Source organism: Hylobates moloch, unplaced genomic scaffold (assembly GCF_009828535.3).
Source record: "Hylobates moloch isolate HMO894 unplaced genomic scaffold, HMol_V3 SCAFFOLD_17, whole genome shotgun sequence".
NCBI classification, from domain to species: Eukaryota; Metazoa; Chordata; class Mammalia; order Primates; family Hylobatidae; genus Hylobates; species Hylobates moloch.
The window spans coordinates 76720584-76744298 of NW_026652292.1; the positions used below are offsets into that span (position 1 = coordinate 76720584).

Consider the following 23715-nt stretch of genomic DNA (forward strand, 5'->3'; position numbering starts at 1 on the left):
CCACATTTCCACCAGCATCCAAATTATCTTCTGTCCTGAGATTATTGCTGTGTAATATTTTCCTGTATGAATTAGGCATGTGATTTCCTGAATGCTTATAGATTCAGTGTTTTTGCTGATAAGGGTGTGGAGCGAGGGGTAAAAAGAGGTTTTAAGGCTTTACAAAGCACATTAATCAACTAGAAAACAAAACAATTTTTAATGAGGCAACAAGAGGTGGTTGCAGCTCAGCTTAGCAAATACTGGCTGTCTACTTCGTACCAGGCAGTGCCTCAGGCACATGGGGAGTAAAGAGGTAGTGGAGGAAGAGTCCCTTCTGAACAACTGATCGGCTACTGGCCCTGGCCAGCCAGAATGGACACTGGCCAGGAGCCGAATCTCTCTCTGGCTGCTATCAGCTCAGGATATGAATGTGAATGAGGCGAGAAAGGGAAGCTGTGTGCAGACTGCTCTAATCAGAGCCACGAATGTTAGTATTTACCTGTGAACAGGGTGCAGTTGGAATTTCTGGGGTAAAACGTCACCTTCAGCATTTGAAGCAAGGGACATACACGTAGTTTCTCAGTGCGTATTGCCTGGAGAGCTGTCGATTCCAGCCCTTGTGTAGCCTGTGAGACTGTGGCCTTGAACTAATAGATTATCTGCTGAGAGACAAAATCACACACCTAAATAGTTGTCTCCATGAGTTATGGGGAAGGCAAGAGACTGATATTTATTGAATGCTTTTCATGTTAGGCAGTGAGTTTTATGGCTTTTATGTTGTTACAAGTAACTCCGATCCACTCAGGAATTTATTTTGGAGTCTAGTGAAAGGAGAGACATTCATTTTATTTTATTTTATTTTTCCCCAGTAGCTAGCCAGTTCTCCTTGCCCTGCTCACTGAATAACTCTTCTCTTCTTTATTGGAGTCCAACCTAGGTCTGTTAACGTCCAAAGCTGTGTTCTTCCCTCCACCTTCCTCAAGCTCTGGTGGACATTTTTGTGACTTGGTTTCTGGTAGAGTACACATCACCAGAGTTTCTGTCTCTTTTGTTCATTGTAGCGTCTTATCCTGTGCAATGACTACTGTTGAATGAATAAACTATGTATTCTTACATCTGGTAGGATGAAACTTTTCTCTTCAAAACTTATTTGGCAGAACATTTGACCTATTCTCACCTATTTATTCTCCTAAGAATAATTTTGTCAATTTTGGAGAACAACCTTGATTGTAATTATGTTAAATGTGAACACGAACTTGAGAGGAACTGACATATCCCTTCTTGTGTGCCTCAACCTTTAGTACCTTACCACATTAATCACCTTAACGACCCTAAGAAGTAGGTATCATTTTGCCTATTTTATCAATGACTATGGTGAGATACTTCCTGAAGATATCCTTAACCCCCTAGGCAGAAGTGACCCTCTCATTGCAAATGTGTACAGCCAGCACTCCTTTGGATTTCTCCCATTCAATATTTATTCATTCACTTGTTCTTTCTTTTTTTATTCAATAAATATTTATTGAGTGCCTATTATATGCCAGGCACTGTTCTAGGTGCTTGAGATGCTGAAATGAATGAAACAGGCAAAACTCATAGTCCTCAAGGAGTTGACATCCCAGAGGAGAGGTGCAGACAATAAACAAGTCAATAGGAGAACACTAAATGTTTCTGATCATGACAATTCCTAAAACAGAAATAAAAAATACAAAAGAAACAGCAGTGAGGTAGGGAGTACCAAGGGAGGTGACCCAAATAGGGTGGTCAGGGAAGACCTCTCACCTTCTCCAGGGGAGGGAGGCCTGGGGGATGGGAAGGAGTCAGCAATGGGGCACCAGGGCCAGGCGTTCCAGGCAGAGGGACAGCAGGGCAAAGGCTCTATGATAGTAGAGTGCCTGGGCTGTGGGGCACAGCCAGAAGCCATGTGTGACTGACACACACTGTGGTGATGGCAAGGAGAATGACGGTGGGGAGGTTTGGCAGGAGGGGTGACTGGATTCTTCTAGGCCGTGGTGAGGAGCATGGATCTTATTTCATGCACAATGCGATGCTACTGAAGAATCCAAACCGGGCTTGGGCTGTCGGCTTTGAGAAGGTAGGCAAAAGGCAAATAAAGTAATCTCTTGGCCTTGGACCTGTGAACAAACTCAGCACCCTGGAACCAATAGGTTCACACCAAGAGGACACCTTCCTGAGAACTGCAGTGGTCTAATCTGTTGTCCAAAATAACCCCTTTCCAAAACCTGAAGTCCCTGGGAGGCCAAATCAGGCATTGGAGAGCAACTTGGTAAACAAAGGGAGGTGGGGCCCCTTGAGCAATGGTTTTTTAAGGCTCTGCTGAGGCCTGACCCTCTCCTGCCCAAGGAAATGTCTACCAATCCAGTGGGTTAAGCCTTCCTCCACCCTGCCCCACTCATCCCTTCCACTCATACTTCTGTCTTGCTGTTCCTGGAACTCATCCTGCTGTTTCATGCCACTGCTGAAGATTTTCCTGAAATCCTTTCTTCTCATCCTCTGGGAAATTTTTGTTATTCCTCATGTCTATGCTCAGTGTCTCGTGCTTTTCAAAACTTTCCCTGATGGTCCCAACAGGATGGAATGGATCCTTCTCCCTGACCTTGTGCCTGACTCTGCCACTGTACCCATCACCCCCTTTTGATGTCTGCCAGGACCTGGGCATGCCTCTGCTAGGCAGAGGATCCTTGGGAGCAGAGCCATCACATCTGAAGTCCTCCACTCCTATCAGGGAACTCAGAAAATTTGAGGAGAACAGACCTAAATCCAGTAATGAGAATGCCCCTTTCACTGCTTCCCACGTGTGCACAGGCTGCACCAGCACTAAGGGCTTGCTCTGCCTTCCCCTTTTCCGGGCTGATGTCTGACCACTCACCCCATCTTTTCAATCAGCTTTCATCAGGCAGGCTGAGATCACTGTACAGTTACTGAGATCCTGCTTCCCTAGTTACCGTCATGTGGCAATTTTATCTCCACCGGATTACATCTAAGATACTTTGATTGAAGTTTGAATATTTCCAAACAGCTTAAACAAACATCAACAGACCACATTTTTCATTCTCCTTCTCAGAACCCTGTAGTACCTTCTCATTATGTTTGAAAAACTTCCCAGAGCCCTTACCCCAGCCTGTGAAGCCCTGCATGGCGGGCTTATGACCTCTCCTCTGACCCTGGCTTTCCCACTTTCTCTCCTTCCTACACAGCAGTCCAGCCATCCTTGCCTGCCTGCTACTCCTGGGGACTGTCATGCATGTTTTTTGCCAAGGGCCTTTGCACATGCTGTTCTCTCTTCCTGAAATAACCATCCTCCTCATATCAGCATGGCATCTTCTGTCACCTTATTTATGGATCTGCTCTATTATCGTCTTTTTAGAAAGGCTTGCCCTCACCACCCTGTCTAAAATTGCAGCTCCTGCCCCAACACAATCACTATCACCTTACCTGATGTAGAAGGAAGAATAACTGCTCCTCAAATGTAACTATGTCTTGAATGTTGGAATCTGTATATATTACATGGCAAAAGGGACTTTTTAGATGAGGTTAACTGAAGGATTTCAGATGGGGGAGAGCATCCTGGATTATACAGGTAGCCTTTAATGTAATCAGAGTCCTCATAAGAGGGAGGCATTTGGTTTTCTGTTCCTGTGTTAGTTTGCATGGGGTAATGGCCTCCAGCTCCATCCATGGTGCTGCAAAGAACATGATCTTCCTCTTTTTATGGCTGTGTAGTATTCCATGGTGTATATGTACCACATTTTCTTTATCCAGTCTATTGTTGATGGGCATTTAGGTTGGTTCTATGTCTTTGCTATTGTGAATAGTGCTGCAATGGACATTTGTGTGCATATGTCTTTATAGTATGATTTATATTTCTTTGGGTATCACTTATAAGTGGGAGCTGAACAATAAAAACACATGGACACAAAGAGGGGAACAACAAACACTGGGTGGAGGGAGAGGATCAAAAAGCTACCTATTAGGAACTATGCTTACTACCTGGGTGATGACATAATCTGTACACCAATGCCCTGTGACATGCAGTTTACCTAAGTATCAAACCTGAACGTGCACCCCGGAACCTAATACAAAAGTTAAATAAATAAAAGGGGATGCATAAGGGTGAGATAAGATGTGACAACCAAAGCAGAAGTCGCAGTGATATGGGATCACAAGCTGAGGAATGTGGACACCTCTGGAAGCTGAAAAGACAAGGAGACAGATTCTCCCCAAGATCTTCCAGAAGAAACACAGTCCTGCTGACAGCAGGATTTCAGTCCAGGGAGACTTCCAGGACTGTAAGATAATAAATTTGTATTATTTAACCTACCAAGTATGTGGTCATTTGTTTCCAGCACCTGGAAACTCATATACCTGAATTTACTTTCATTCATAGAATTTACCACTTTTTTTTTGGGGGGGCGGGGACAGAGTCTTGCTCTGTCACCCAGGCTGCAGTAGAGTGCAGTGGTGTGATCTTGGCTCACTGCAACCTCTGCCTTCTGGGTTTTAGTGATTCTTCTGCCTCAGCCTCCCGAGTAGCTGGGATTACAGGCATGCACCACCACTCCTGGCTAATTTTTGTATTTTTAGTAGAGATGGGGTTTTGCCATGTTGGCCAGGCTGGCTAGAACCCCTGACCTCAAGTGATCCACCTGCCTCAGCCTCTTAGAGTGCTGGGATTACAGGCATGAGCCACCGTACCTGGCCAGAATTTGCCACTTTCTACCATTGAATTGCAGATTTGTCTCCTTGCACCAGAAGGTCAGCTCCCCAGATGTAGGTTCATTGTGTGTTTTGTTCAGTGTTGGTTCCCAGTACGTAGTACAGGGCCTGGAAGGCAGCATACACTCAGTCATCATTTCAACAAGTGTATACCCACTCAGTAAAACTGTATTTATTCTCTCCAAAATATTTTTTGAATGAGCGACTAATGGAAGCTTTTCATGGTAGATGCCTGCCACAGCTTGGTCAGCCCCCTTTCTGTGTAAACATCAACAATTTCCTGTAGAGAGGGTGATCTCATTTCCCACTCCCTCGGAGAGCCCCCTACCCATTCTCCCACTACTCAATGTAGGTCATTCATTCATGCATATATGTCATTATCTTGACTGAGTACTTAACACAGCATTACCTGCCTGGCACCTGGATTCAGCAATGAACAGGACTGTGGCTCTTTCTTAAGGGATCATCTGGTTACCTGGATTATTTCTGTACCAAGGAGAGACAAACTCAAAAACAAATAATCGCCATCATTATATGCTGATTATATAATAGTCTTATTCCAAGAAAAATCTTAGCAGAGAGGTGTTACCTCATTGTACAGATGAAGAAACTGAGATTCTGAGATGTTAAGTGACTAGGTTGAAGGCCCATGGCTGGACCAGGGGATTGGGTGGCCACTCTTCAGTGGCTTCTGTTTGCTGAGTTGGCCTTTTGCTACCTCACTGTGGCCCTCACGCTGACTTGGAGATGCAGGCATCACTACCCCCATTTTAATAAATGGAAAATCTAGGCTTGGAAGTTAACTTATGTCCTCAGGTTCACACTGACTCAAATAGTGGGGCTGGGTTTAAGCCTTTGTTTAAACCTTTGTCCAGGGAACACCAAACCCTCCTTTTCATCCATGGCCCGACTCTCTCCCCATCAACAGATGGGACCTCTCTCTGCTGCAGCCCAGTGACCCATACCTCAGATGCTTACAGAATCAGGCAGGAAACAGAGATGCATAAACTGGGCCAGGTGTGACAGTGGTGACTCAGAGAGAATATTGTGGAAGGGCATTGCAGGCCCAAGATTTTTTTGGCAAATCTTCCAATTTCTTGCGGTTTTAATGTGTTCCCCAAAGTTTATGTGTTGGAAACTAAATCTCTAATGAAACAGTGTTGAGAGGAGGGGCCTAATAAAAGGTGATTAGGCCATGAAATCTCTGTCCTTATGAAGGGACTGCTGTCATTATCATGGGAATAGATTAGTTATCACAAGAGTGAGTTACAAAAGCAAGCTTAGCCCCTCTTGCTTCTTTGTTATCTTGCACTCTCCTGCCCTTCTTCTGTGGGATGATGCAGAAAGAAGGCCCTCATCAGATGCCAGCACCTTAATTTTGGACTTCTTAGCCTCTAGAACTGTGAAAAAATAATTAAAAATAAATAAATTACCCAGTTGGTGGCATTCTGTGATAGCAACACAAAACAGACTAAGGCATGTCAGAAACCAGAATTTGGGGATGACATTGTCTAATTTTTAAATACTGCAACTTATTCAAAACAATTTTAATCATTGGACTAGCCAGACTAAACATACGCATGACCCACCCATGTGCAATCTTGTACCCAGCACCAACTCTGCAAGGAATGAGCCGCAGGTTTCAGGTCTTTAGGAGGGCAGGAACGGGATGTTTGCTTTTCTTGCTTGATGCGCACAGTGCTTAAATGCATGTGTTTGTACAGGATGTGGACTGTGGTTTACTTTCCATTAGAGATTGTTTGAAAGAGTTACTAGCCGTCTTGAAAGTTCACTCTTGGCTGTTTGAATAAACAGCTTCATGAATATTGCAGTGTTGAAAGTGTGTTATGAAATTCATCGGAAATAACTGGTCTAGTGGAAATGAGAAAAGAGCCCACTGGCATGTAAAGTAGGACAACCAGATTTACCCAGTGCGATCAGTCGCCATCAATAACTAATTAGCACTAATACACTTCCAGATGTATCAGTAGTGGAATATTTTGTCATGATTTAATCAGACCATTGTTGTATCACAAGGGTGACATATGAGGAAAAGCCACTAGTATAGAATAATATTCATAGCAATACCTAATACTTGTAGCCATTAGTTCATGCTTGGTACTATTCCAAATGCTTAACCTTTATCAGTTAACACACCATGTACAACACTACGAGGTAGGTGTTGTATTTTACCCATCATATAGGTGTGGAGGCTGACGCACAGAGAGCCTGAGTGACTTCCCTAACATCACCCAGCCACTGAGTGTTGGAGTGAGAATCCAAATCCAGGCAGCCTGGCTCCTATGTTGTTGTCCCAAATAACTCTTGTTCTTTGGCCTCTTAGTAAAATCGCAGTGGGGCCGTTAATTTAACAATAGAATAGTTAGCATTTACTAAGCCGCTGCTATGTGCCTGGCTTTGAGTATCAGAAAGGAATGTTTCTGGCTTCTAATAATAGCCAACCTGACCCACTGAACAAATAAAATTGTTTTGTTATTTTTCCTGATATATTAAGTCCCAAGGTAAGTGGTTGCTGGCATGTGTTCAGAGGCTCACAAGAAGGAGTGGCTTCCCTGCATCTGTCTTGGTCCTTTGCTCATGTTTTTGGCTTTATAGTCACAAGATGGTTGTTGCAGCTCCAGATATCACATCCACATTGAAGGCAGGAAGAAGCGGGAGAGTGGAAGGGCTACTCCAGCTCAGTGTGCTCCTTTCATCACGTACACAAAAAATGCTTTCCCAAAAATGTCTCCATCTCATTGATTAGATCTCATTGATTAGATCTGGATAACAAGGTCACTGCTGGCTGCACAGTGGCTGGAAAAGTGGGGAACACAATTGTCCAGATTAATTCGATTGGTAGTTCCCAAAGTGCAGTCCCAGAACCATCAGCGCCACCTAGAAACTTCTGAGAAATGCAAATTCTCTAATGTCTCCTTAGAAATTCAGGAGGTGAATTCAGGAGGTGGTACCCACTGATCTCTTAACAAGGTTCCAGGTGATTCTGAAAAAGCCACTGGATTTGATCAATTATAACTTTATTGGGGATGGACAACTTATCATTCATTGCCTGGGGCTGGCCACAGTGATCCCTAAGGAGAGCTGGGGTTTTGTTACCAAGAAAGAAGGGAGAATTGAGCCTGGTTGAGCAAATAACGCCCCCAATGTGTTGTTCCATTGTCTTCATGATGCCTGGCAAGGCAGGTGCCACTGTCCTTGTGTTTTTGGCAAGGACACTGACACTCCTTGTCTTTGCCTTTGCAGCAGTGTGTTGCCCATTTCTACCCTAGTGGTACACTTTTAGCGTTGTCACCCTTTGCAACTCTAAGAGTCTGGTGGTGAGATACCACTTTTCAAGAATGTACTTCACCTCCAATCCAATCACTCTGCCAGCCCAAGCAGTGCTTGTGGCTTCCTCAGATGGAATGGGTTCATGATCAGAAACCAAGGGTGCCAAACTGGTTTTCCCCAGACTGGGTAGTTTTCAAGGATGCAGAACTTCCCATGCTAAAACCAGGAAGATTCCAAGGAAACCAGGACAAGATGGTCACCCAAAGAAACCACTCTTCAACCCTCTCACAACCCCCAGCCAATTCTTCCTACTCTGAGCAAACAACCTCATGTGACAGTGCGATTCTAGGACCCATTATTGGCTTGGCATTTTCATTGACTGAAGCCATTTTAATCTGTTCATCAACCAAATGTTAACTTTTCACTTATTCAAAGTGTCTTCTTTTAGGTGCTATTATGTCAGTATCAGTGTAGTACACCCCAGGGAGATGCCAAATAAATAGGAACCACAGGCCGTGTGCTCAAAGTCATCTAGATCCAATCTAGTCCAATAATCAGAAAGGCATTCATGAAGTGCCTTTTTGCCCCATACATTGTTAGTTTCCCCAAAGGAGCCCACAATTTTGTAGGGGATATGGATGACATGGGTGAGTGGGAAAATTTACAGTGTTATAACACTAATTATTAAAGTAATAATGGGTTTTGGCAGTTGACCATTTGCTCAGTAATTAACACCTCCCTCCAGTTAGGAGACAAGACAGAGGAGGAGGCTGATAGAGAACCAAGTCTCACCTCTACAGCGATAAAGCTGCGGCCAAGGAACGTAGCTCAGGAAGGCAGTAATCATGCGCTCCCTAATGCTGAAGCCCAGAATTAGCTGGACTTTCCCACCTGGCCAATGCTAAATCTGGACCCCACAGACCTCTCCTCATGGCAGCTGGTCCTGAAAAGCTTCTGGCAAGAAGGAGCAGAAGAGAGGCCACTCCCTAAAGTCAGACTCCACAGAGAGGGCACAGTGAGCATCAGTATGCTGGTGTCATTCCTTTTCCGGTTCACCACTGGGATAACTTGTACCACCTTGGATGGGGCAAGAGGCCACGGATGTGTAAGGCAATATCCCAAATGGAAGAAACCAGAAAAGAGGGAGGGGAATTGCTCCTCACCCCCTAACACAGAGCTAGCGCTTTTTGAAAGGTTGTAGTGTGCCAGGCATGATTCTGAGCTCTTTATGGAAGGTAGGCCCCATTTTCCCTATTTTACAAATGAGGTAACTGAGGCACACAGAGGCTAAATGATGCGGCTAAGGACGCACTGACTGAGTAGAGCTGTATTGTGGACCCGAGCAGACTGACTCCAGGAAATGTTCTCCCAAACCTGTTAGATGTCTACAGAAGGTTCAGAGTTACCTCTAAGGAAAAAAAATGGTTAGTTGGGGGTTGGGGAAAAGCTTCCGAAGAGAGCAAGCACATGAGCTGCTTGTCAAAGGCCAATGAAAAGTTTTTCCCAAAATAAGGGGTGTTGGAGAAATGGTCTTGCAGGCAAGGAAAACAGCAGCATGAAGATATGGCAGCGTGCTGCAGCGTGGTGCCTTCAGGGAACCCATGAAGTTCATTGCTGATTTGAGGACCTGACAGTGGTACCTGCCCCGTGGGGACCTCGGGAGCTCCTCGATAGGACATGTGCATTTCCTAGCATGCTGCTGGTTGCATAACAAGCTGCAGTCCAAGCTCGTTGCTTTTTTTTCCTCTGACCTTTGGTGAATGAGTAAGGGTGAAAATATGAAATCTCTTTCTTGGCAAGTTATCCTGAAAGGAAATAAATCTAAATCAAAGAACCAAGGTTTTAGTAAGTTAACCATTAACTTCGTCTCTCTATTCTAAGCACGTTAGGCATTCGACCGCATGCTGGATTCTGACTTTGGCTTGGCAGGGACACAACTCAACATAATTATCCTCCATTGCATAAGTTTAATATACAAGGAACTAATTGTATTCATTTACTTCCTCACATCTTTGCTTCCATTATGTGGTGAACTAATCAATTCACTTCTTTTTTTTTGTAAATAACATGTCTTTTCTAGTTATTGGAAACTGGCTGTAATTCGGTCTAATTCAAAAATATTTACCGAACACTTATTATGTACCAGGAGTTGTGTTTGGCACTATGAATATGGAGATTAGTTCATTCAATCATTCCTTCTGTTAATGAATATTTATTGAACACTAACTGTGTACTAAACACTGTGCTGAGTGCTAAGGGTACAACAGAAAAAAATAAACATGGCCCTTGAACTCAGGGAGCTTAGAGTCTAGTAGGGAAAAGTGAACTTAATGAAATATACAAAGGTAAAATTACACAAAGCGATGTATTTTGGGGAAAGTTCCACAGTGCCATGAGAGTTTATCATAGGGAGCCAGACCTAGTCTGGAGGGTGAGGGCAGCCTTCTGAGGATGCAGAGAGAACAAGGGTAGGGCAAGGAGGAGAGCACTCAGGCCTGGGAATGGCTGCTCTCACGTGTCTGGCATTCAGTAGGTGATGGAAGTGAGCAGGGAAGGGAGGCAGGAGAAGCAGCTGGAGCCCTGCGGCCCTGGGGAAGGATTTCCTTTTACCACTGAGAGCAATGGAGGGGACATCGGAGGGGAGGAAGCAGAGGACAAGCAAGATCACTCGACTCCTCACACATTTCCCTGAGTGGAAGAGTCAGGTGAGGATGTTGGGAGGCCACCATAGTGGTCCAGGAGACAGAAGATGGTGGATTAGACCAGAGCAGTGGCCATAGGGGTGGACAGGTGTGAGACACTGTGCAGAGACAACATGGAGCTACCTGATGAAAGATCGGATATGGGGTAAGGGGAGAAAGGAGTCAAGGATGAGTCCCAGGTTTTGCACATATAGGGCCAGTGAACATTGAGACCACTTATCCTGCATTCTGCTTTGGATCTGTTGAGTTCATGGTGGCTTTGGAACCTCCATGAGGACCTGTAGGCAGGCATTGACACATACAGCCAAGGCTAGAGACACCTTGGAGAGCCACTGCCAATTAGGTGGTCATTGCAGCCTTTGGAGCCCATGACAAGAGAACGGTTGTAGGACAAAAGGCTTGACAGACTCTAGTGTTTAATGCCTGGGAGGACAAGGCTGAGTGTGCAGAAGGAAGTGAAGTGTGAAGGGGAGAATTGAGAGAGTGAACAAGTCACAGGAGGGGAGGATGTCCATGGGATTTACTGGCAAGGCCGTACATTGTTGACTTGTCTTGGTATAGGGAAGCATGTAGAAGCCAGGCAGAAGTGGGGTGGAGAGTGAAGCAGCAAGACTGCAGAGCCCCATCAAGAAGTGTGGTGTGAAGGGAAGGTTTCAGATGGACAATTTGTGTGCTGGGGAAAAAATGGAATGTGCTGCAAATTCCCTTGTGGATCCCTTCAAGGGTGGACGGCTGCTCTGGCAAGTATAGCGCACCTGAGCCGAGAGCCTTTGGAATAGGTGGGTAGGTACATAGGTAAGGATATTCAAGGGGCAATACCAGGTTTAGCAAATCTGACTTGTTTCCTTTTTTGTTTTCTTTTGCAGTCAACTTTGACCATTTTCAGATTCTGCGGGCCATTGGTAAAGGGAGTTTTGGAAAGGTAAGAATATAAATGTCTGGACCACTGGGCTTAAGTATGTGTGTATATTTGTGTGTCTGTGTGTTGGTTGCTGGGCACTGGGAATGTTCTGTTTGACAGTAAGATTTCGGCTTGACAAACTTGAAATGTGAAAGGAAGTCTGAATAGTTTCCTTTGGATCTGGTGTAATTTTATTCTGAAAATTAAATTACCACAACAGCCCTGGTTTAGGTGAATTACAATGGTAATTATTTCAAGATTGCCAATGCTATTTGTTTCTTGAGAATCTAAGTGAGGAAAGTCGAACGAAACCCATAAACGTCACAAAGGCAGCTCTTTCCAGCAACATAGACATTTTTTGTTTTGGAAAGTTCATATTTGTGATCTTGGACTGTTTTTTTTGAAAGGGTATAGACGGCTAGGAGAAGATGGCAGGAGTTTTTAGAAAACAAAAATACTCCCCCAGTCAAGCCCCAGTCTGTTCCCACATACTCGGAATTTTTTTTTGGAATAATTGCTTTGAGTACCTATTCAATGCCAGATATTCTGTTATGTTTTTTCATAGCTATTGTTATTTCCATTTTACAGATGGAAACGCTGAGATGTAAAACGTAGTCTCTGTAACTCAGAAAGATGGAGCAGGTTACCCTTGGCCACATACGCAGGAAGTGTCAAAACTGGGATTTGAAGTGAAGGCTGACCAGGGACCTGCGATTTCAGCAACCCACACTCTTGATTAGACTATTTAAAACTCATAGAGCTAAACTGAGGCATGTGACCTAAGAAGTTGGATAGACCCAGACAACCTCCTTCCCTCCTTCCATACTTTTATTAATCCAATCCGTGCATACTAATTGAATGCAAACCCTGTACCGGGCACTATTTTAGACTCTCTTGATCAGTAGTAACCAAAACAGACCCAAGTGTCTTTTCTCGTCGGGCTTACATTTAAAAAATGAGAGAGATGAGAAGCAGGTAATTGTATACCTTTATGGTACATTAGATAATGATAAGTACATTAAAATGCAGTAAGGTAAGGGGAATATGGAGTTATGGGAGAGTAGCAGGGAGAAGTTGCTGTTTTGTAGAGCTGAGCTATCAATAGGGTAGCCACTAACCACATGTGGATATTTAAATGTGAATTAATTAACATTAAGTAAAATAGTAACAATTCAGTTCCACAGAACACTAGCTGCATTTTAAGTGCTCAGTAGCCACGTGTAGCCAGTGGCTACTGTACTGGAAGCTCAGGTTATAACGCATTTCCGTATCATAGATGGTTCTGCAGGACAGTGCTCTCATACAGAGTGTCAGGGACATCCTTGATAATAAGATGCCATGTGAGCAGAGATTTGAAGGAAGCAAAGGAGGAAGGCAGTCAAGTTCCAGGCAGAGGGAACTTCAAGTGCAAATTCAGTGGAAGGGAGTGTGCTCTGTGTCTTTGATGGGTTTCCAGGCAATGGGAGTGGTACAAGGTAAGGTTGGTGAAGTCGACAAGGCCCAGGTCTTAGAGGACTTCATCCATGTGGTAAAGGCTTTGGCCATTTCACAGAGTGAGAAGAGAAGGCTTGGGGGGTTCTGGGGGAGTATTTGCATGATCTGTTTGTAGAAGTTCATAGAAGTTCACTTTGGCTGCCATGTGGAGAATAGCCTGGGAGGGGCCACAGCAGCAGCAGGGAGCCCTGTGGGGAGAGGAGGTGGTGGCCTGGGGCACATGGCGGTGCTGGGGTGGTGAGAAAGAGTCAGATTTTGGATATATTTTGAAAATGTCACCAAATCAAGTGGTCCATAGGTAGGGGGTCTCTGCAGTAGCTCAGAGGCTGTCTGATGTCATCACAGGTCTGGACACTTTTCATCCACCCCCTCCACCTTCCTCAGTGGGATGAGATTTTCTCCTCAGGTTCCCTATCTAATGGTTTAGAGGTTGCTGAGTTCTGTGTATCACATCTTCACACAACTGCTCCTGGCTTCTGTGACTTTGTTAAAAAAGGACTTCCCTCCTGGAACCTCCCCAACCAACCCCTGTTTGATTGGCTATAATTGGTCACATGACCACCGCTTGCTACTGAGGGAAGCACCTTCCATTTTCAGCCTGTAGCTGGGGGAGAGCTCTTCCTTCCAGTAGAGAAGGGCAGGAGGATAGTTTGGATGGGCACAGAAAAGTGCCCTTGGGAATGTCCAATATACTAATTATCCTTGTCCTTGCTGCTTGGGGAGCAAAGTTGAGTAAGACATGGTCCCGACTGACCAGAAACTCATTGTCTTATGGAGTAGATAGTTGTATGGACCAATATGTTCAGTGGTCAACTCTATTCCTGGGAAAAATCTCTTCTTCCCTGGGGAGTATTTTCTGATGATTTCTGCTTCTCTTTTGCTTATGTGGACCTTCTTACAGAAGCCTTTCTAAACATGACACATTTGGGATTAATTCACTAACCAGAATGATATTGAGTTGTGCCGAGTTCTGCAACTCTAATTTGTCTTTTCTACACAATCCAGACTTCACTGTAGGCACATGGAGGCACCGTAGAGCTTCCTGTCTTTTCAGAATCTCATTCTTGAGTTCCGCTACATGCACATTTAACAGCTTTGGGCATTTATGTTGTCAAGTGAATTGGGTCACCGGATAATTTAACAGACATTCACTGGGCCACTGAAGGGGCAATGTGCTGCATTAGACACTGTTTTCCTGACAAGACTTGGAACTTGCTGAGGGCAGAAATCTTGTTTAAAAATCAGACATAAAAAACAGTAAATTATGACACAGTATGTGATGGTTAATTTTATGTATCAACTTGGCTAGGCCATGGTGCCCAGATGTTTGGTCAAACCTCGATCTAGATGTCACTGCGAAGGTATTTTTTTGGATGAGATTAACGTTTAAATCAGTAGACTTTGAGTAAAGAAGTTGATTCTCCACAATGTGGATGGGCCTCATCCAACCATTTGAAGGCTTTAGGAGAAAAAGGCTGACTTCCTCTGATGAAGGAGGAATTCTGCCTCCTGGTGGCCTTCAGACTGGAGTTGCAGTATCAACTCTTTTCTGGATTTCCAGCCTGCCAGCATGCCCTGTAAAAGTCAGAAGTCAGATTTGCAAGCCCCTACAGTTGTGTGAACCAGTTCTTTAAAATAAATCTCTCTGTCTGTCTGTCTGTCCATCCATATTCTGTTGGTTCTGTATTCTGGAGAACCCTGACTGATACATGGCACAATAGTGGGACAACAAGAGCATGTGCAGGCTCCAGCCCAGGTAGGGAGAAGGAGGGTTCTAGAAAGAGCCAAAGAGAAAAGAGTTCACATGTACAGCAAACTGTTTCACATGAGTTTATTCTTGTCTCCTTGGTGCTTTTGACTCTCTGCAAATGATTATTCAGAAATCATGTTGTATATCTGACAGGTGCCACTTTGGATCCTGGTGAGCCTCCCATGCCTGCTTTTATTCTGGAGCCCACGCATCACACCAGCCCCTCACTTCCTCCTTCTCACACTTCCTTGTGGGTCAGGAAGGGAGGATGTTCAGTTCTCCGGGCTTGGATTGTATGGGTGAAGAGTTGAAGTTTCCCTTGTATGGTGAGAGGAGCCACATGGTCGTGCAGTCTGATAAACAGATCTCAGGACCAGTTCACAGACACACATCTCAGCTCTTCCTCCCACCTCCACTGTCTTTCCACAGCCCTTGCTCCCAGCCTGCTGTCCTCTCTGCTTGGCACTCACACTATCCCTTAGAATTCCTTGCCTCCAAACTGGCCAGCATGAGGACCCGGACTCTAGGTCTCCTGTTTCCTGCATTTCCTAAGTGGAAGGAAGTGCCAGGCAAAGTCAGGGCCAAGCTCCCAGAATCCCCAGAGCTCCAGGGGCCTGGGGCTGCCCGGTGGTCCCTGCTGCCCTCCTGAAGGTGGACCCAGGTGCTCCCACTGCCTTCTGGAATTGTCTTTTTCTCCAGAAGGTGGATCTTAGCAAAGCTTCCCCTTACTTCTGTCCCTGACCTTCCATCATTCATGCTGGCTTCTTCCTCCATTAGCACCCTTCTAAAAAAGTGTCTCCAATGAATAACTTGCATTTTGAATGCCCCTCCAGCCTCCACCAGCCGGGATGTTGTGATGTCAATGACATTTTCCCGCTTGAAGCAAGTTCACCATCTGTACCTCAACCTACTACCCTGACCCGGCTGGAATTGGGCCTCTACTTTAGAGTGGTTCCTAGAGGAGTGATCGGCTAGTCAGTGTTTATAAGGAGTAGCTCATTCTTACATAATACCTTGGGCAGACACAAATTTCCCTTGGGATAGTTACCACCACTGGGAATTCAGCTCAGCAAGTGTTTGTGAGAGTGCAAGGCAGTGTGGCGCAGCACAGAGAGCAAGCAGCTTGAAAACTAGACAAGTATTCAAATGCTGTTCATGCATGCACTTTGAGCCTCTGTGTCTTCACCCGTAAAATAGGCATATTGGTGTCTTCTGCATAGGGCTGTTGTGAGAGGTTAATGAGATGGTATAGTAGAGTGCCTAGCACAGAATCCAACCTGATATTCAATAAATGTTGATTCTCTTGTTGCTTAAGGCTCTTTTCCCCCTATGCAGCAGGGAGTGAGAAAGGGAGACTTTAACTGAATGTGCTTTTTGGCAGTTTGTGGCGTGAAGAGTTGTTGCTTGGAGGGGCACCTGTCTGGACACAAATATGGTACTAGGACAGGCAGGGCTGTTGTGTATACTTAAGTTCCCAGAATATCTCACCATGTGACATCTGTCACTGCTGATAAATGGTGGGATAAGGCCTGGCAAGACTCATGATCTTGCATGACACTCATTCTTCTTGGAAACTGTACAGCTCTGGGCTTAGCACTGGCATCGACTTTGTATTTTCTCTAAGTCTGTGTCTTGTCTGGTTATTGGAAGTTTGTGTGGAGTTTATATAAAATCAGGCAGCTTAGGTTCATTTGTTAATTCACTCATTCACTCATCCATCCATCCATCCATCCATCCAACATTTGGAGGACCGATTTGCTCTGGGCCCTATTCTAGGTACTGAGGTTACAAAAATAAACCAGATATGGTGCCTGCCTTTGAGGATCTCTCAGATACATGCAGGAGGCAGAGTAATAAACAGTTAACTATAGTCCACTCTGAAAAGCATGGTAGGGGAGGAACACTCATAGTTTTATGGGTGTACAGGGATGGAGTGGAGGATGCCTAATTCAAACTTCAAAAGCTGTGATGCCCTTGCTGTCAAGAGCAGGGTTGACTGCATACCCAGATGATTTTTTCCCATTATTTTAGTATGAAAATATGCAAACACACAGTGAAGGTGAAAGAATTTTACCTTAAGCACCAATGTCTTCCACCTACATTCCCAATTAACATTCTACCAAACTTATTTTGTGAAATACCTATCCTTCTACCCACACATCAATCCATCTTATTTTTTGATGCATTTTATAGCAAATTGCAAATATTTGTACATTTCCCCTTAAATATTTCAGCATAGAATTTGCCTATAGTTTTTCTTTTGATGTAAAATGTACATGCAACAGAATGCACACATCTTAAACTTACATTTGTTGACTTTTGAGAAATAAATGCATCTGAGTAACCTAAACCCATACCAAAATATAGAATATCACCATCCAAAAGTCCCCTCTTGACCCTTTACAGTCGAAACCTATCCCAAACTCAACTACTCCATCCTTTATAGATTAGAGTTGCCTGTTCTAAAATTTAGTATAAAATGGGATCATACAATATATAGTCTTTTCTTTAAAGCTTCATAATGTTTTACATGTTGTATAAATTTTTCAGCATAATGTTTTTGAGATTCATTTGTATTGCTTTTTTGGCTATTGTTTAAAAAATGGGGCCGGGCGCGGTGGCTCACGCTTGTAATCCCAGCACTTTGGGAGGCCGAGGCAGGCGGATCACGAGGTCAGGAGATCGAGACCACGGTGAAACCCCGTCTCTACTAAAAATACAAAAAATTAGCCAGGCGTGGTGGCGGGCGCCTGTAGTCCCAGCTACTCGGAGAGGCTGAGGCAGGAGAATGGCGTGATCCCGGGAGGCGGAGCTTGCAGTGAGCCGAGATAGCGCCACTGCACTCCAGCCTGGGCGACAGAGCGAGACTCCGTCTCAAAAAATAAAAATAAAAAAGGGGGTTGTTTGTCTTATTTAATTGTGGGATACATATCCAGATACCAGTCTTTTGTCAGACATGAGACTGTTTTCAACCAGACTAGTTTACCTGTTAATTTTATTAGTGGTGTGTTTTCATACATGAAAGTTTTCCATTTTGATAAGATCCAATTTGTTGAGTGTTTTTGCTTTTAGGGTCATTGTTTTATGCCATTTGTATAAGAAAACCTGGCTCACCAAAACATACTCAATTCACAAAGATATTTTTCTATGTTTACTTTCTAAAAGTTTTATAGTTTTAGCTTATAAATTTAGTTATGTAATTCATTTTGATTTGATTTTTTGTGTGGTGTGAGGTAGGGTCAAGTTTTTTTTGTTTTTTGTTTTTTTTTCCTAATATGGACATCAGTTTCTTAAAATGATTTCTTTTGTTTATTGGATTGTGTACTAGGATTCTCTAGAGGGACAGAACTAATAGGATATATGTATATATGAAGGGGAGTTTATTAAGGAGAATTGCCTCACATGATCACAAGGTGAAACCCCACCATAGGCCATCTGAAAGTTAAGGAGCAAGGAAGACAGTAGTGGCTCATTTCGAGTCCAAAAACCTAAAAACTAGGGAAACCGACAATGCAGCCTTCAGTCTGTGACCAAAAGCCTGAGAGCCCCTGGCAAACCACTGGTGTAAGTCCAAGAATCCAAAAGCTGAAGAATTTGAAGTCTGATGTTGCAGGGCAGAAAGCATATCTAGCACAGGAGGAAGATGAAGGCTGGAAGACTCAGCAAGTCAGTTTCTTGCACCTTCTTCTGCCTGCTTTTTCTAGCTGGACTGGCAGCCGATTGGATGGTGCCCACCCATGTTGCAGGTGGGTCTTCCTGAGGATGGGTCTTCTCTCCCAGTCCACTTACTCAAATGTCAGTCTCTTATGGCAACACCCTCACAGACATACCCAGATACATCCAGAACCAATACTTTGCATCCTTCAATCCAATCAAGTTGACATTTGATATTAACCATCACAGATTGCTTTGGGGTTCATATGAAAAATTAGATGATTTGTATGTTTTCTTCTGTACTCTTGGTTTTGTTCATTTGACCTACTTGTTGATCCTTATGCAAGTACTAGTCTGTCTTAATTACTGCAGGTTTCTGGTGTGTCTTAAAATCAGGTAGTATAAGTCCTCCACATTTATTCTTTTTCAAGATTGTTTTGGATATTCTAGATCATTGATTTTCATAAAAATTTTGGAGTTGCTTATCAATTCTACAAAAAACTGGAATTACAATTGGTACATTAAATCTGTATATCAATTTGGAAATCATTATATCTTAAGAGTAGGGAGTCTTCTAATCCATGGACATGGTATATCTCTTTATTTCTGTTTATCTCTATTTTTATTGGGTAGTTACAATTCTATTTTAGTGATGTTTTGTCATTTTTAGGGTAGAGGCTTTGCCCTTATTTGCACTAATATTTTTCCCAAATAGTTCATGAAGTTTTTTTTTTTTTTCCGGGGGCGGCAGGGGACAGGGGGAAGACACTATTGTAATGAAATTGTTTTTAATTTAGTTTTTAATTGTTTACTACTAAATATAAAAATACAATAAAATTTTTGTATCTTAATCTCACACCCTGAGACCTTGCTAATTAAATAATTAGTTGTGATAGTTGTTTTATAATATTCTGGAGATTTTCTATGTCAACAATCATTCCATTTGCTAATAAAAGTAGTTTTACCTATTTTCCCCTTTATGCTTTTTAAATCTTTATTGCAGTAGATAAAACCAGTACAATATTGAGGAGAAGTGGTGGGAGCAAGCATCATTGTTTTGTTCTTAATTTTAGGGGAAAAAGTGTTCAGTCTTCATCATTAAGAACATGTTTATCTGTAAGTTTTTCAGAGATGCTCTTTATCAAATTGAGCAGCTCCTTTTTAGTTGTAGTTTTCTGAAAGTGTTTATCATGTCTTGTTGTTGAATTCTATCAAATACTTTTTCTGCATCGACTGAAATGATCATATTTTTTCTCCATATTTTGTTACTATGCTAAATTACATTGATTAATTTCCAAATTTTAAACCAACTATATATTACTGAGATAAATCCCACTTGAATATGATACCTTATTCTTTTTATGTATTATTGAATTTGATTTGCTAATATCTTATTGGAGAATTTTACATTTACATCCATAAGGAATATTAGTCTGCTTTTTTGTAATATCTTCATCAAATTTGTTTTCAGGGTTATAGTAGTCTCAAAAATGAGTTGAGTCATTTTCCTTCTCTGTTTTCTGAAAGCACTTATGTAAAGCTGGTGTTACTTCTTTAAATGTTGGATAGGATTTACAAATGAAATTATCTGGGTATAGAGTTTTCTTTCTAGTAAGGCTTTTGACTACAAAATTACCTTCTTTAGTAGATATAAGGCACTCAGATTTTGTGTTTTTTTGGAATATAACTTTTGGTAAGTTATATTTTTCAAGAAATTAATTTTCTCTGTGTTGGCAAATTTGTTGGCACAAAGTAATTCATGATATTATCATAGGATCTTTTTAATTTTTGTAATGTCTGTGATTGTAACTCCTCTTTCATTTCTGATATTAGCAGTTTGCCTTTTTTCTCTTATTTTCTTGATCAGTTTATAATCTTAACTCTTCAAGATAGAACCTTAGGTAATTGATTTTAGACATTTTGTTCTAATATAAGCATTTTAAGCTATAAATTTTCCTCTAAGGAATGCTTTAGTTACACCCCCCAAATTTGATATATTGTATTTTGATTATTATTTAGTTAATAATATTTTTGAATTCCCCTTGTGATTGCTTCTTTGACCCATGAATTATTTAGTTATGTGTTGTTTAACTTCCAAATATTTGGTCTTTGAAGATTTTTTATTGTTACTGGTTCTAATTTTTTTCATTGCGGTCTAAGAACATACTCTACAATTTCAATTCATTTATATTGAGACTCATTTTATGCCCAGCTTATGATCTACCTTAGTAAACACACTATATCCACTTGAAAAAAATGTGTATTTAAAAGTTGTTAGGTGTAAGATTAAGTAAATATTAGTCCAGCCAAAGTAGTTAATATTATTCAGAGTTTCCATGTCATTGCTGATTTTTAAAATCTAGTTTTATTTCTGGACAGTTGTGTAAAATATCCAACTATGATTGTGGAATTATTTCTTCTTCCTTTAAGTCCATCAATGTTTGCTTCTTATATTTTGAGATTTGTTGTTAGATGCATACATATTTATGATTATTTCCTTATGATGAATTGTCCCTATTATCATAAAATACCCTTCTCTTTTTCTTCTAGTACTCTTTATTTTGAAACTTATTTTCTTTGAGATCAGAGTACCCCTTCTAATCTACTTATGCTTATTGAATTCAGACATTTTTCTTTATTTTTTTAAAACGCTGTGTAAAGTTAGTGTTACTTTTTAAAATGTTTGATAGGATTTACAAACGAATTTATATAGCCGTTTTGACCTACTTATGCTTACTGTTTCCATGACATATATTTTTCTATGCATTTATTTTCATTCTTTGTTTTTATATTTAACATTAATTTCTTGAGGACAGCATATAGTTAGGTCTTGCTTTAAAAAAATCCATTCTGACAATTCTGCCTTTTAGTTGTATTGTTTAGTTCATGTACAGTTCATGTAATAATTGATATGGTTTGATTTAGGTCTATTGTTGTTTTATTTGTTTTCTTCTTACCTCTTCTTTTTTTTCTTGTCTCTGTTTCTTCTTTCATGTATTGTTGTGGATTAGTTGAATATTCAAAATTACCTTTTAATTTATCTATTGACTTTGTAAGTATATATTCCAGTATTATGTTTTAAAATTGTTACTCTAAAGGATTATACTATACATTCTTAATTTATTTCACAGTCTGCTGAGGTTTAATATTTTACACTTTACATAAAATTTGAAAACCTTACAACTGTAGAGGCCCGTCTACCACCCTATCTGTCCTTATAGTATAGGTGTCAAATGTATTGCAGCTTCTTCAATTATAAATCTCTAATACAATGTTATAGTTTTTGCTTTAAAAATATATATGTATAATTAAATAGAAATAACTAGAATATATTGTTATTAGGTGTAAGATTTTGCTTTTAAAAATTAGGAGGAAAATAGTTTTTGATGTTTATTCATATTTTTAAGGAAAGTCTAAGTTTCTCTCTGGTACCATTTCCATTCAGCCTGATGAATTTACTTTAGTATTTTATGTGGGGCATGTCTCCTCTTAATTTATTCTCTTTATTTTATTTTATCTGAAATGTGTTTATTTCACCTTCTTTCTTGAATATTTCTACTGGATACAGATTTTTAGGTTGACAGGTGTTTTGCCTTCCATTACTTTAAAGATTTTGTCTCATTGTCATCTAACTTTCACAATTTCTGATGAGAGGTCATTAAACTTTGAATCGTTATTGTCCAGTATGTATTGTGTCACTTTTGTCTCCCTCCTTTCAAAAAGTTCCTTAAAATTTGACTTCTAGAAGTTTACCTATGATATGCATGGGTGGAAACTCTTGACTTAAAAAAATAGTTTTTCTTGCTTTGTTTAGATTTCCTGTCTTTTCCTTTATTTCAGTCATATTACCCTTTATATTATGTAGCATAGTCATAGCAACTGCTTTATTGTCCTTATGCTAATTACAACATCTGGGTCATCTTAAGATTTACCTCCATTGATTATCTGTTCTGTTGAGAATGGGTCATATTTTCCTGGTTCTATATATTAAGTAGTTTTGTCTTACATCCTGGACATTGTGGGTGTTATTTTTTAGAAACTTTGAATTCTATTGTGTTTTTTGAAAACATATTTTTAACAAGCAGTTAACTTGGTTGGACTTATATTGCATACTCTGCCTCTTGGGCAGGCACATAAATCTCAGTCCATTTTTTTTTTTCTTAACTGGACTGCTTTCAGCTTGTTCTATGTCTGTGATCTTTAGGAGTCGGCAATAGATTTGGTCAGAGGTTATTTACCACATTCAAGGCTCCTCTTGGATTTCTCCTCCTGGATGTTCTTGGATTTCTCAGAAAGAGTTGTAGCCCACTGAAGTTAGGAGGTTTGCCCATAATCTCATGAACAGTGGCTGAACTTAAACAACAAAACAAAAATATTTTAGAGTAGTGTCTCATCTTAACGTTGAGGTTTTATGGCTTCAGGAAAATTGAGACATTCTTTTCAATCCCCGACACAGCATCACAAAAAGGCATACCACTTCCCCCCATGTCATTGAGAGTTTTGTTCCTGAACCTTTTGTACTCCTTCATGACATACTACCAAATCTGTTAGCATGTGGCCGCAAGATTTTCAAATTGACTGTAGCCTGTCATCATCCCTTGAAAATTTAATGGATCTTTTGAGAAATGTAAGCTTTCTAGAAGGTCTATTTCTAAGTTGCCTTTGGGTTATAGCAATTTCTTGATGACACACAAATTTGTATAGAATGTACACAAATGTCCAGTATTCAGCATGAGGTTAGCCTGCTTTAAGGGAATAAAGCATAGCTTTGTTCCGGTCAAAATGCTAAATAATCACTGCCTTTCATAATAAATGCAGGTGAAGTCTACATGACTATTAAAGTTAAGGTGGAGGGGGGCTGGCATAAGATGAAGAAAACCATCCTCCTAATATTGAATGAATATTTTGGCTTTGCTGTCTGCCTTTGGCAGTTTTGATATCTGACATTTATTAAGAGTTTTCCAGAAAGACATTTCATTGTTAAACTATGACAATAGCATTGGTTATCAGGAAAGAACACATGTGAATTCACAGAAATCTTTTTACTGTCATGCTGGAAAAAGTTGTACCTCCTAGTGTAGCACCAAAGTAAACAACTGCTGGCAATCCATTGATTTTTAGCAATAATTTACTCATATTTAAAATAACCATTTTATGACTAAATTCTGGGACAGTTGAGGCACACCAGATTAATTTCTATATAA

At 41.3% G+C, this 23715-nt stretch overlaps 1 protein-coding gene across 1 annotated transcript in view; it reads left to right on the top strand.

The window, feature by feature from the left end:
* The window catches only part of STK32B (serine/threonine kinase 32B), a 437513-nt gene that overhangs the window by 78200 nt on the left and 335598 nt on the right, over positions 1-23715 (top strand). Inside the window, exon 2 of the mRNA XM_032135724.2 lies at positions 11579-11634. Coding sequence (XP_031991615.1) covers positions 11579-11634 — 56 coding nt within the window. The remainder of the gene's footprint in view (positions 1-11578; positions 11635-23715) is intronic.